The 13,323-nt window shown below is 41.7% G+C and overlaps 1 protein-coding gene across 2 annotated transcripts in view; it reads left to right on the forward strand.

Moving 5' to 3' along the window:
* The window catches only part of fbn2b (fibrillin 2b), a 280,052-nt gene extending 266,800 nt beyond the window's left edge, over positions 1 to 13,252 (forward strand). For both annotated transcript variants that reach the window (XM_072244683.1, XM_072244684.1), the window contains 8 exons: positions 663 to 788; positions 2,510 to 2,632; positions 3,812 to 3,928; positions 5,130 to 5,258; positions 6,401 to 6,520; positions 7,535 to 7,766; positions 8,555 to 8,726; positions 9,571 to 13,252. In XM_072244683.1, the coding sequence (XP_072100784.1) occupies positions 663 to 788; positions 2,510 to 2,632; positions 3,812 to 3,928; positions 5,130 to 5,258; positions 6,401 to 6,520; positions 7,535 to 7,766; positions 8,555 to 8,726; positions 9,571 to 9,945 (1,394 nt within the window). In that variant the 3' untranslated portion in view covers positions 9,946 to 13,252. The remainder of the gene's footprint in view (positions 1 to 662; positions 789 to 2,509; positions 2,633 to 3,811; positions 3,929 to 5,129; positions 5,259 to 6,400; positions 6,521 to 7,534; positions 7,767 to 8,554; positions 8,727 to 9,570) is intronic.
* The last annotated feature ends 71 nt before the right edge of the window (positions 13,253 to 13,323 follow it).

The following is a 13,323-nucleotide window of genomic DNA, read 5'->3' on the forward strand; positions in this document are numbered from 1 at the left end:
ATGAACTGGAAGAAGTCTCCCAGATCCACCGAAACCTCTGGCACCATCTTTAGCTCCTGTCCTCCAACTGATCAGATGTACAGTCAAAAAATGAACAACATTTTGTATTAGTTGAACCCTCGTCTGATTAGTAATAATGAAGTGCTCTGGAACATCTTATCAGGAATTCCACTGGTGATCACATTCACTGGGGTATAAATTCAAAGATGCAAGCAACTGCAGATGCTGAATACTGGAGCAAAAAAAAAACTGCTGGAGAAAGCCAGTGGATCAAGCTGCATCTGTGGATGATGGAATGGGATTGTCGATACTTTGGGTAAAGATCCTGCTTCAGGATGGTGGTAGAAATTCAATGACCCTTTAACACACTAGTGGATGTAATGATGCTGTTCTGCCATTTAAGTGGAACTGAATATCAGAAGTAGAAGAGGGCAAAATAGCTCGTTAGCCATGATGACGATAAAGCTGCCGGATTATCATAAGGTCTCATTTAATTCACTATTATTTTTAGATCTGTCATTAGTTGGTTCTGAACTGCACTCTGAAATGTCCCAAAATGCCACCCAGTACCATGGCAATTGGAACTGGCAGTACATAATGGTCTTGCCAGTGACACCCACGTCCTGCGAATACAAAACCAATCTTTCTGATATATTTTACAGATATCGATGAATGCAGAGTGATGCCAAACTTGTGTAAAAATGGACAGTGCATAAATACTATGGGTTCCTTCCGCTGTTTCTGTACTAAGGGATACACCACCGATTTAACATCCACCTCCTGCATTGGTAAGAAACTTTTAAATCATCCCTTTAAGAGAACAAGTGATGCTCAGCAGCCTTACACTCTGGATATCTGAATATTACTGTTTAGAGGAAAATATGTATCAGGTGAAGAGGCAAGGATTGAAACCCTGGAAATATGGTATGACCATCAAGGCTTTGTCAGGAAACAGGGATCAGGCGGCCCAGATGGGGGCGGGGGGGAGGGAATACCGAAAACTTTCAAGTGCTAGAATAGAATAGATTGACGTTTACGTGTTGATTTCCACAGAACAAGGATATATTGAGGAGAAAGAGAGCATTGGGATAAAATTTAGAATTGAAAGGTGGAAGTTCTGAGAAACACTGACTAGAGAAGAACTGATAAAAAGAAAGATGTTAATGAAGTCTCCCATTTTATGAGAAAGTTTTTCTTCTGTACTTTGAAGATTTTGGAAGATTTTCCAAGTCTGAGAGATGGTTTCCACTGAGGATTAAAAATTGCTGCAGAAAATCGTAGCATCTTTGAATAAGGAAGCACTCAAGCCTGAATCTTATAGAGCTAGCATGTGGTGTTAATGGCATCCAGTGAAAGAAGCATTCAGGAGATGAGCAGGGATTTGTTTGTTAAAGTGTCAGCAGACAGAGACACAGGGAGCTGTAGAAATTAAAACAGCAATGTTCCTAAAAAAAGAAACAAATACTGAAATTGCTGTACCCTAAAATTAAACTAGTTGATCATATGGAGCATACTGGCCAGGCTGAGACCGACATTTCCAGTCATTATTTTCTATTTTTGTGTTAGAATAGGTTGCTGTGATTGGATGTGAGAGCTCTTCAAGTTAGGCCATAATACATAGGAGCAAAATTAGGACATTCAACCCAAGGAGTTTGCTCCCCCATTTGATTATAGCTTATTCATTTTTCCTTCTTAATCATATTCTCCTGCCTTCTTCCCGTAACCTTACTAATCAAGAACTGATCAACCTTTGCTTAAAATATACCCAATGACTTGGCCTCAGCAACAATCTGTGGCAGTGAATTTCACAGATTTACCACCCTCTGACTAAAGAAATCCCTCCTCATCTCTATTCTAAACAGACGTCTTTTTATTCTGAGTCTGTGCTCTCTGATCCTAGACTCCCATTATTGGAAACTTCCTCTCCACATTCACTGTATTCCAGGCCTTTCAATGTTCAGTAGGTAAGTTGGTGATCCTGCAGCGTAACTTCAGCACTATGTGCATGTTCAGTGGGTAAGGGCACTGCCTGGCATGTAACAGACATTAGTAACAAGATCCTGGGACCATGCCAACCTATTCTGTATGAATAGATGCTTACTATAGGAGCAGTTGGCCTTGGTATCCCATGTGGAGGGGAGAGGAGGATAGTTCTGCAGTGACTTTCCCACCTGGGCATCATAAGGCAGGATCAAGCTCAGCTCTAGTGCCCACAAAGTTAAACTGCCTGCCACCACTCACTGTTTCAGTGTTGTACCATCAATGTAACACATGTCCTCTTTGATATTTTCAATGGAAAAAAATCATGAATGAAAAGTCATTTCATTCATCTCATCAGTGTTCCCCGAACTCTTATTTCTTCTAAACTGGCATTGAACCTGTTCAACAGGGCTCACAATGATGGGCTGGGTTAGTGCCCTATGTCCATGCTGACTCTGCAATCCCAGGTACATGGGAGCTCCAGGTGTATTTCAAAACTTAATGCCTTCTTTCTCATTGTTGCCTTCAGATCACGATGAGTGCGCGCAGTCACCCAAACCATGCAACTTCATCTGCAAGAACACAGAGGGCAGCTACCAATGCTCCTGCCCAAGAGGCTACATCCTGCAAGAAAATGGCAAGACGTGTAGAGGTAAGAGACAGAGGCACTGCACCCACTGCAACAGCAGCAAATATAGTCACGGCTGCCTGGACAGCACTTCAGAATCAGACTGTTATGGGCTCAAGACCCAGCCGGACACTTGAACGCTGAATCCGTGCTGACATTCCAGCACTGCAGAGGGAGTACTACACCAAGAGAGGTATTATCATGTAAAGCTAATTTCCTGATTGCTCTGGAATGGATGTAACTGGTCCATGAAACTATTTCAAAGAGGAGTGGGGGATCTCTCCTTGATATCCTAGCTAGTGTTTACTCCTCAACCCAGACTCAGTATCAAATTACCATGGGGAGGGAACGTCGACTCAGACCATGAGAGGCCTGCGTTGGGCATTTTCATGCCTTACAAGGCGCAGATTGGAAGTCTGTGTGGGGCGCCACTCCTCACACAGACACTAGAGCAATGTGTGGTTAAGTGCCTTGCTCAAGGACACAAACACGCTGCCACAGCTGAGGCTCGAACTAGCGACCTTCAGATCGCTAGACGAACACCTTAACCACTTGGCCATGTGCCCAACACAAATTACCATGGTAGACTTCAATGTTCGTCAATTGATTGCCGTGTCTCCTAAATTACAATGGTGCTTACTACCCAAGGTAGCACCCAAGCTTTAGACTCTTCTGCCTCCTCAATTCCAGATCCTACTGCATCCCAAGTTATGCCGAGAACTGGGTCCTCCTCCATTCCAAGCCATGGACTTGATTTTATCTCAAACCCCGAATCCTATCCCATTCCTACTCCATCCTGAGGCCCGGGCCTAGAAATTCAGTGGCATGGCACTTGTTTTTATTTCATTTTTTATTGAGATACAGACCCTCAAGCTTTTTCCTTTATAAAATGAGGTCAAGGCAAGTAAGCTGGTTGGTAGTTGGCAACTATAAATTAATCCTAATGTTGATGGATCATAGGAGAATAGCAGAGAGTTGATAGGCACGTGAGAGAGAATAAGTTACGGGGAAACAAGACCATATGACCATAACACAAGTGGGGGAATGTCAGAGTCAGCCTGGATTTAATGGATGGAATCGTTTCCTACATAAAAGAATATGAGAAAATATGCCCTAGCCTCATGTACTCCTCGGTCCCACTGCACATTCTAGTTAATATCTCTTGGAATTATTCCAAATTTATTTCCTGTGTTTCCTCCATAGACCTTGATGAATGTTCCACCAAGCAGCACAATTGTCAGTTCCTGTGTGTTAACACAATTGGATCCTTCACATGCAAGTGTCCACCGGGTTTCACACAACACCACACTTCGTGCATTGGTGAGTAAAACTCGGCAGTTTCAAAGCAACGCACACACAAAAGGACTGGTGAAGGGTCTCGGCCCGAAGCATCGACTGTTTACGCTTTCCTATAGATGCTGCCTGGCCTGCTGAGTTCCTCCAGCATTTTGTGTGTGTTGCTTTGGATTTCCAGCATCTGCAGATTTTCTCGTGTTGACGGTTTCAGTCGGATTTCCTGAATTACTTCCCAATCTGGATCAATCCATGTTTGAACTAGCTAGGATGGATCAGGTCTTAATTATGCATGGGAAACTGGTGCCAATTAGCAAATGACATGACAGAGCATAAAGATATACAGCATTCAGCCCATGATGTTAGACTGACTTACAGTATATAAATCTACTCTATGATCAATCTTGCCCTTCCCTCTTACATAGGCAGAAAAATAAAGGGTATGATCTATCTAAGAGTTTCTTAAATGTACCTATTGGATTAGCTTCTACCACCACCCCTGGCAGTGCATTCCACCACTCCCTGTGTAAAAAAAAAAGAGGCTTATTTCTGACATCTCCCCTAAATGTTCTTCCACTCACCTTAAAAGAATATCCTTTGGTTTTGGCCATTGCCATCCTGTGAAACAGGCTGTCCACTCTATCTATGCCACTTGTAATCTTTATATACCTTTATCAAGTCTCATCCTCCTTCGCTCCAAAATGGAAAGCCCTGGCCTGAGCAATCTTTCTTCATAAGACATGTTCTCTAATCCAGAGGAATTCCAATATGGAATATAAACTATCTCATAAATAGAGTGAAGCTTCATTTGGCAGGTGATACTTTCTCTGCCACCTGTGAATGTTAAGTGGACAAATGCTCTGTACAGTGTGGATTAGATGGGTAAATGTCTTGCCAGCTGTGAGGGTTGAGTTGAATACCCATTCAGTGTGGTTTGGGTGGCGTTGTGCTGACCAGTGGGGTACAGGCAGACCTAGATCAGGAACGCTACTGAATTAATTGATCCAAACTGGAGATAGTGAAAGGCTACAATCAGCCTCACTGCTGTCTTCTTGATATCACGCTTTACTGAGTGTTACAGGTTTTGCAAATGAATGTTTGAACAATGGTTCAGACAGTATGAGTTATGGCTTTAAACCTCACAATTCCCCACCCCACCCCCACCATGTAGGATGTACTAGTTAACTAGCAAGACATTCTGGCAATTAACTTGTTTTCTTGTTGTCAGACAATAATGAATGCATGTCCCAATCCCCGGTCTGTGGTTCCAAGGGCACTTGCCAGAATACACCCGGAAGTTTCAGCTGTGATTGCCAGAAAGGATTCTTACTGGACGAAACTGGTTTAAACTGTGAAGGTATGGATGTGTGTAATTTTGTTCTGGTGGGCTAACCACTTGCTGCTTACAGAACTGGTTCCTGTTCAGATCTCTCTGAAGAAGTTCACGTAGATGGGCAAAAATTGGTTAAAGATGCTTTGCGATAGGTGGCGCAGATCGTCAGGGCCAGGTCAGAACCAGTGTATTTCCCATCTGAAGCCACTGTCACACTTGACTACTGGGAAATAAATCAACACTTAAAAACTCGCCCTGTGGCAGCAAAGGAAAAGAGTGTCATGGACGTGAGGCAAAGGTATCTGCTGGCAGAGGAGGAAGTGTGTTCTGTGCAACTCGTGACATCAATAGACATGTGGCTGACACTGCGTAAATGTTACTCGGCTAAGATGAATCTCACACAGTAGTCCCAGGCCATTTTCCTGATGGTCTTGATTTCAGCCATGAAAACCGTATGTAAATGGAGTGAATTATTATTGCCATGCAGTTAACAGTCCCCTTTGGACATCAAACATTTTCATTTTTAATAACTACCTCTGCTTTGCTTGAGTAGAATATTTCTAACATTTTTGTTGGTTAAAGTAACTAAAATACTTATAGAGAATTTCCCAAGATGCATCTTTTCTGATTTTATGCCTTCACCCTTTTTTTATTCGCTTGGAAATTCTGGAATTGCATCCTCTGCATGGACTCCCATCCATCGATCCTAATCCGAGGTCTATTCCCGTTTCTGTGTCGTCCCACCAGGCAGGCCTGCCTCACCACTCTTCCACTCACCACATGTAGGAGGTGGAAACCGGGTGATTAAAAGCTTCCCCTCCAAATTCCTCTCTCATTTGTCCTTGCAAAAAAAAACAGCCCAAAAGTTGCTTGTAGTTTTCTAGTGGCAAAATGTTCCAAACTTCAAAATGTTCAAATACTATTGTTTATTATTAAAACAATGACAATTACAGGTTTTCACAAAATTATGTCCTTTGTTAGTGTCCAAATGACACAATGAATGTGGATGGGAGGTCCTTGTTGAATTGGTGATTGAAGTCCTCCTGTATTTAAGCCTCTAATAGTTTTCAGATTGTATTTTTGGTCACCCCCTTCCAATCAATTCGGATTAGATCTGCTTCATTCTCCCATGATATCTCACAAACTCCTTCCTCTCCAACCCACAGATGTTGATGAATGTGATGGAAACCACCGCTGCCAGCATGGCTGTCAGAATATGTTGGGTGGGTACAGATGCAGCTGCCCTCAAGGCTACATGCAGCACTACCAGTGGAACCAGTGTGTGGGTAAGTATTGAAACTCTCTGGGTTGGTGTTCAAGATTCAATTGCTATTGAAACTGGGGAAGTGGGACCCTTCATCTTAACCTGCAATTAGTATAAACTAGGGAAATCTGGCACCGGTAGATTTAATCCAAGTGTCAATTGATAAACAGCACTGAGAAACAATGATACTTTGTGATTAGTTTCCACTGATGTCTAGACAGTGAGTCATCGGTCAAGATGAGAAACAGTGAGCAGAAATAAAAATGTTCTTACCTCTTCAGTCTCAGAGGGCTGTATGGCAGAGTCAGAAGAGAGGTGGGAAGGCAAGTAATTCGAAAATAAATCATTTAGAATTAAGTTCAATTTTTCACCCTTTGAACCAGGACTAGGATGATGTCTCTAGCTTCTGCAAAGACCAATTGCACTTCTAGTTTTGATCAATCCCTTGTCTCTGGCCTTAGCTGAGGCAGCTACAGAGGCACTGCAAGTGACCTCCACTTCTGCTCCAGAGAGCAGTTTGTCCTGCTATGATTCCTGCTCTCTCCTGTCTGAAAAAACCCTTACTTGACAATTCATGTAAGTAGACATTGTACAATTGATTTTGAGTCATAGTCTCCGAGCTGAATTAGGGCATTATTAAAGACTGGATGACAGGGCTACTCCCAGCTGTTGTCTGTAGAGTAATACAGCAGGAAAATGGTCTTTTCAGCCCAGCCAGTCTATGCTAACCACAATGTCCTCCCTTCTAGTTGTAGTTGCCCAAATTTGGCCCATGACTCTCCAAATCCCTCCTATCCAGGTACCTACACAAGTGCCTATTAAATGTTGTAATTCTACCCACCTCAACTTCTTCCTTTGGCAGCTCATTCCAGGTACTCACTACCCTCCGTGTAAAGTTACCTCTCAGCTGTCTGTGTCTTAAACCTCTCTCCTCTTGTGTCCGTCCCCTCTAGTTTTGGTCCTTGTGGGACTACCCCATCATGTGTCAGAGAGGAGCAAAGTGGATGCTTCTCAGTGATCTCTCTTCATTTTTCAGATGAGAATGAATGCAATAATCCTAGTGCCTGTGGTGCAGCCTCCTGTTACAACACACTGGGCAGCTACAAATGCCTCTGCCCTTCTGGGTTTGATTTTGACCAGTACGTTGGGGGATGTCAGGATGTGAACGAATGCTCATCTTCAGGAAACCCTTGCTCTTATGGCTGCTCCAACACAGAAGGTGGCTACCTCTGTGGTTGCCCAGGGGGCTACTTCAGGGTGGGCCAAGGGTAAGTAGCAAGCCAATGATTTTCCTCTGAACCTGAAGCTTGAGTAGGTGAAGAAATTTGGGGAGGGTGGGTGAGATTAGAGAGACAAATAAGATTTTCAAAAACTGAAAATAAATTAACCACTGCTGTTGGATATTTTGGACAGTTAACACTTGCTACAGAAGCAGCCTTTCACATTCTTGCATATTCCTAACACTTCTCGCACAGAAGCATCCATTGTATTAGTAATAGGAGATACCAAAGGGATATTTGCAATGTAGGTTCACCACAGAGCCACAAAGAGCTGGGCATTATTGGGGAACGAGGCAAGCTTCCTTTGCATACAACCTCCTGTCATAGGAACCCATCTGGCTTATAACATGACCTCAAAATATTGTGAAATTCTTTATTCAGTCATTAGTAAGTTTCCCACTGTGACTTTATGGATGAAAAATCTAGAATATCTCAAACAGATTCAGAGGGTGTAAATTTAAACTCCTGATTTTATCATGGTAGACAGTGTGCACTGCAGACATGACCTTCAATAGAAATAGAGGGATGGGCCTCGGTGTTAGATTCCCAGTACGGGAGGAAGCTGTTTCAACGTGACGATGTGAATGTATGCTCACTTTCAGTGAAATGAGTTTTAGTGTAAGGGTTGATGTATGAGAGGTGATCTTTGTAAAGGACTGTACCCCGATCAGTATTTCTAGGAGCAATGTTTAAAATACACTTCATTGTAATTAGTATGTTGAGAATGTGTACTTACAGTGTTTTATTTGTGTGCTGCCTTTGAATTGCATGTTCAGACATTGTATATCTGGAATGGGATTCGGGAATGGTCACTATCTGCCTGTGGACGAGGAGGAGGTAGCAGAAGAGAACATGTTGTCCCCTGAGACCTGTTATGAGTGCAAGATCAATGGCTATCCCAAAAGAGGCAGGCACCGGAGGAGCACGAATGGCACTGGATCCCCTGAGGTAATTTGTGGAAATATACAGCATGAGAATGGTAGTGGATGTTTATGTACTTTATCCCAGAAGTACTTCTGCAGTACATCAGTGAATGACAGCTACAGACATATGAGCCATTTTGTGCATTGTAGATCATAAGGCAGAAGAAGTGAATGGCTCATGAATAAAGTTTGTGGTGGCATGGTTTGAAGAAGGAATGTAGGTTGGGCTGCAGAACTATTTTACTTCAATGGAGCCAGTGGGATGAATTTGCAGACTGGACCTTATGTTAACTTGCATCCTGGTGGATTTGTGGGCCCATTCAATGTAGTGTAAACTCCCAAATGGAGAGTCTTCTGAATCCATAAACTACTGCTGATTGACACAATTATTTTGGATATCAGAGACTAGAATTAGAATAAGGACACAGGAAGTCATTCTTATTTGAGGAGGAAATGTCTAGATGCTTTAATGAAAATTTTCTAAATGATAAATAATTTACCGTATTGCTGACTGCCATGAAAAGTTAAAGTTCCTGGGATTCCAAATTTTAAACAAGACAATATGGAGTAAGAATAATCAAGGCATTTTAAATAGTCATTGGGCAATGGAATAAACATACAGAAGACTAGATCAATACTTTATCAATCAATACTGTAGGAACAAAAAATGCTCAGCTATCCTTTTGATGATAAAACCTGTAGAGCAAGTGGTAAAATTGGTGGATGGTTGGTGCTGTTACGGAACGTAACATGTTACAATGTCAGAGGCTGCACTGGCCTGACTGCTTGTGCCTACTTAATTATTTGCTGTAAATTCCAAAAGCTATCCAGTAAAAGCAGGTTAATTTTGTTTCTTTTTAAAAAAACAGAAGCACAAGATCAGTCTGGCAAGCTTGGACATCGATGCGCCAATCCCATTGAATGTGAATATCTCAGAAATGGGAGTCCATGATCATATCATGGAATTCCTGCCTGCCATCGAACCCCTGGAAAACCACGTGCGTTACATCATTACTGGAGGGAACGAAGCCAGCTTCTTCCGAATCCACCAGAAAAATGGTCTCAGTTACCTCCACCTAAGCCGCAAAAAGGCCATCCGAGGAAAGTATACATTGGAGGTGTCCAGTATGCCTCTCTACAGGAAGAAAGAACTCCTGAAGCTAGAAGATGAGAATGACATTGACTACCTCGTGGGTGATATTGGTGAGGCCCTTCGAATGAAGCTTCAAATTCATCTTCTTTGATGTTCTTATTTTGTCTCTCTAGGTGGGGGTAAAAACCCATTTTAAATAGCACCTCAGCACCAATCTGTCAACATGATACTTTATGATGGGATAGTGGGCTGTGTCAGCTCAACAAAGTCTACGCAATATACTTCATATAGGCAACATACCAGGCCTCAACAACAACTGCACTGTCGCAATTTCATACATGCCACGGATTATGAGACTCTTCAAAAAGGGCCAATAAATATTTAAGGTTAAGGTTGGGAGTATCCCTGTGCTCAGCCAGTTTTTCTTTTGAAATATAGTGATCTAAATTAGAGAGTATTTAATGATGGATTCAACTATATTGAATTAAAATAAACACAAGACAATTGGAGTGTTAGTAAGATCAGACATCATGAAATTTGGGAGAATAGGTGCTATTGAGTCAGAGTTAGGGATCAATAAATTTGTTACTAAAATGTAATACAATTTAATGTCATTATGATTGACTTGAAACATTAATTTTCTAAAGAAGGAATCTAGGTATTTTCTACTCCAGCCTCTGGCCTGTTCTACTCTCAGGAACTCCCTGCCTCTGTTTTAGTATGAGAACTGCAGACAAATCCATTTCATGTAATTTGGCAAACAAATTTTGGGCATTGTACATCTAACCCAGAAAGCTCTGACCATAGCAAGTTATTTACAAAAATGTTGACCACAGGAAGCAGAGGAGAGGCTGTCAGTACATCATAAAGATTTTTGAATAAACCATCAATCCATTAGTTACAGAGCACAACAAGCCAGTGAAGTCAGAGAACCAGAAAGAGGTGAAATATTTCCATCTGAAACAAAACACGATGAAAGGCATCATCTTCTTTAAGTTTATTATTCTTTGAAGTTATGTGCTCATTAATTGCAGGCCCCTTGTAAAGGCCACTGGGGTGAAAGGTGTTTATTACGCTTCATAGAGATGGAATTAACTAAAATTCACATGAGTTAAGAGTGCATTGAGTTGTGTGCATTGTCACAGGAGTTTGTCCGAATGCCTGTAAGACAGAAGCATTGTTGAGTAAGCATGGCACCATATCCCACCAACCGCAGCATCAGTATTAAAAAGAAAATTAATTTTCTTAACAACCAATGGATTCAGGATTACCACGTCTCAATGACTTTATCTTCTGGTGTGTCTGTGATTATTCCAAAAGTCAGAAAGCTGAGAATCACTCAGTACTTTGATCCACATACATTTTGAAACTTTGGCTGGTGTGTCTAGCAGGTGTCAGACATTCTACCTGCCCTGTTGAAGTGTCCTCATTACAGCAATGTCTTGGACATGACCCTAATAGAAGGCCTTTTATTCCAGTGTATAGTGCTCCCATTTTACCTTCCTTCTTTGTAGATGTGTAGACTTTGGCTGAATCCAACAACTCTAGAGGATTCATGAGAGAAAGAGGTTCCTATATATACTGTATTTAAAATTATGTGTGTGATATTGATTTATAAGAAGCTTAGCAGGACTGACTACCAAACGAGCACCCTCTCTCCGCCCCACCACGATCAGGCTGAACCCCTGTCACCTGAGGGATCGGCCCTTAATCTCATTGCCCAATGGAGAGAGGACTGGCTGATGTGGGAGACGTGCAGCAAAGCAAATGAGGCATAGGATCAGTCATAACCTTATTCAAATCCCAGAGCTGATATGTGAGGCATTGTGTCTACTCACGCTTTGAGTCCTCCTTTTCCTATTGCCCTACAATGGGAAGTTTAGTCTCTTATTTTACCTCCCAGCAGTGATGGATGTGGCCTTGGCCTACTCCCCAAAAGTACTAGCCTAGCCTTGTCATCTTTGGAATCTTGTCCTGGCCATAGAGCAGAAGGAGAACAAAATGTGTGTCAGTTCTCACATAAAACAGTACAAGGCTGAGATTGTGGAATTTTGTAATGGGAGCTATTAGAATTTTATAATGGCATCATGCGACCTTTCTGTGCACAGAGAAAATGATCCAGCAACTCCAGATTTGTTCTTTCTGAGGGGAACTCACCAACAGCCAGCATTCCACTGCAGAGATTCAGGGTCCAAGACAATCTATCTTAATCACCTGTGCTTCTAAACAGCAATAAGCAAAACCAAAAATATTGAGTACTGGATATTGAAAGTTCTTCTTCATAGAAGCCTATACAAATCTCAGTGGATATTGTCCTTGCAGTCTTGTTTCATGGCTGCTTGTTTATGTAGGGTGCTTTACACAAACTCCTAGGTAGTATCATTTCAGTGACCCAAATTGACACTACCTAGGAGTAAATGTCTCAAAGGTATTTCAGGTAACTGGTAACATAGTTCTTTTGTGTTTAAAATATGGCAGCTTTACTATAATCTAACAGCACAGATGCTGGTCCCCCAGCTCACTGCGTCTGAGCCAGCTCTGTCATTCAGCAATCACAACAAGGACTATGCTTCTTGAATTTCCACTTCTCATTTTGAGTTCAGCTAGATTATAATGGAGTAACTCTTCTGGTCGCTGATTTGAAAATGACTTGTAATTTTGAACGTATTTCTGTTTAAAGTATAGGACATCCTCAAGCTTGCAGCATTTTGACATGGTGGACAAAAAAAATCACCCACTCATCCTTCACCCCCCCCCCCACAATGTTTCACTGTCTCATTCATAGAGATTAAATAGTCAAATTAATCTTAAACTCTTTAAATGACTCCACTTGGAAATGGCACGGTGCAGGCAAGTTACTGTTTCATTAAGGTGCTAATGTTAAGGAATTACACATTCAACCTCAGACTACCTGAAGTCCTGTTGTTCAGTAGTGCAATTGACCTTACAATGGTGCTAGTATCGAAATTCAGGGTTCCTGCACTATCCATCCCATTTTATATTTATGTATAACCGACATTTTGTACTGTTTGTCAAAATATTTTTTTGTGAGCTCATATCTTGTAGCTTTTTTTTTGTAAACAGCCACTTCATGTAAAATAGAGGACGTGTTTATACTGTAATCATCTAGTGACAAACTTGAAAAACAACATTTTTATTGTAAACTTGTAATACTGTATACAGATTTTTCTACTGCAAAGAGGGTTATGAATATAGTAATTCTGCCTAAACACTGGACCCTCGCCATCTGTTGACCATTCTGAACTTTGTATTAACGATGTGAAGCTTGGACTGCCAAATAATGAAGTACTGTTACACTACAGGCCCAAGTCAGCCTCAATGTGTTCTGGTGTCATCATTTGGTGCACAGGGGTGTTTTTGGGGGTTGGGGGAGTGGTGGAGGGAGGGTTGTGGAGCAAGCAGAGCAGAGCAAATCTACCTGGGGTATTAGATTTGTATCAAGAAACATGCTCAACAATAAAATGGATTATTTTAGGTTACATTTTCTGCCTCTACTGTGATTTGCCCC

This window comes from Mobula birostris, chromosome 26 (genome assembly GCF_030028105.1).
Source record: "Mobula birostris isolate sMobBir1 chromosome 26, sMobBir1.hap1, whole genome shotgun sequence".
Classification (NCBI taxonomy): Eukaryota; Metazoa; Chordata; class Chondrichthyes; order Myliobatiformes; family Myliobatidae; genus Mobula; species Mobula birostris.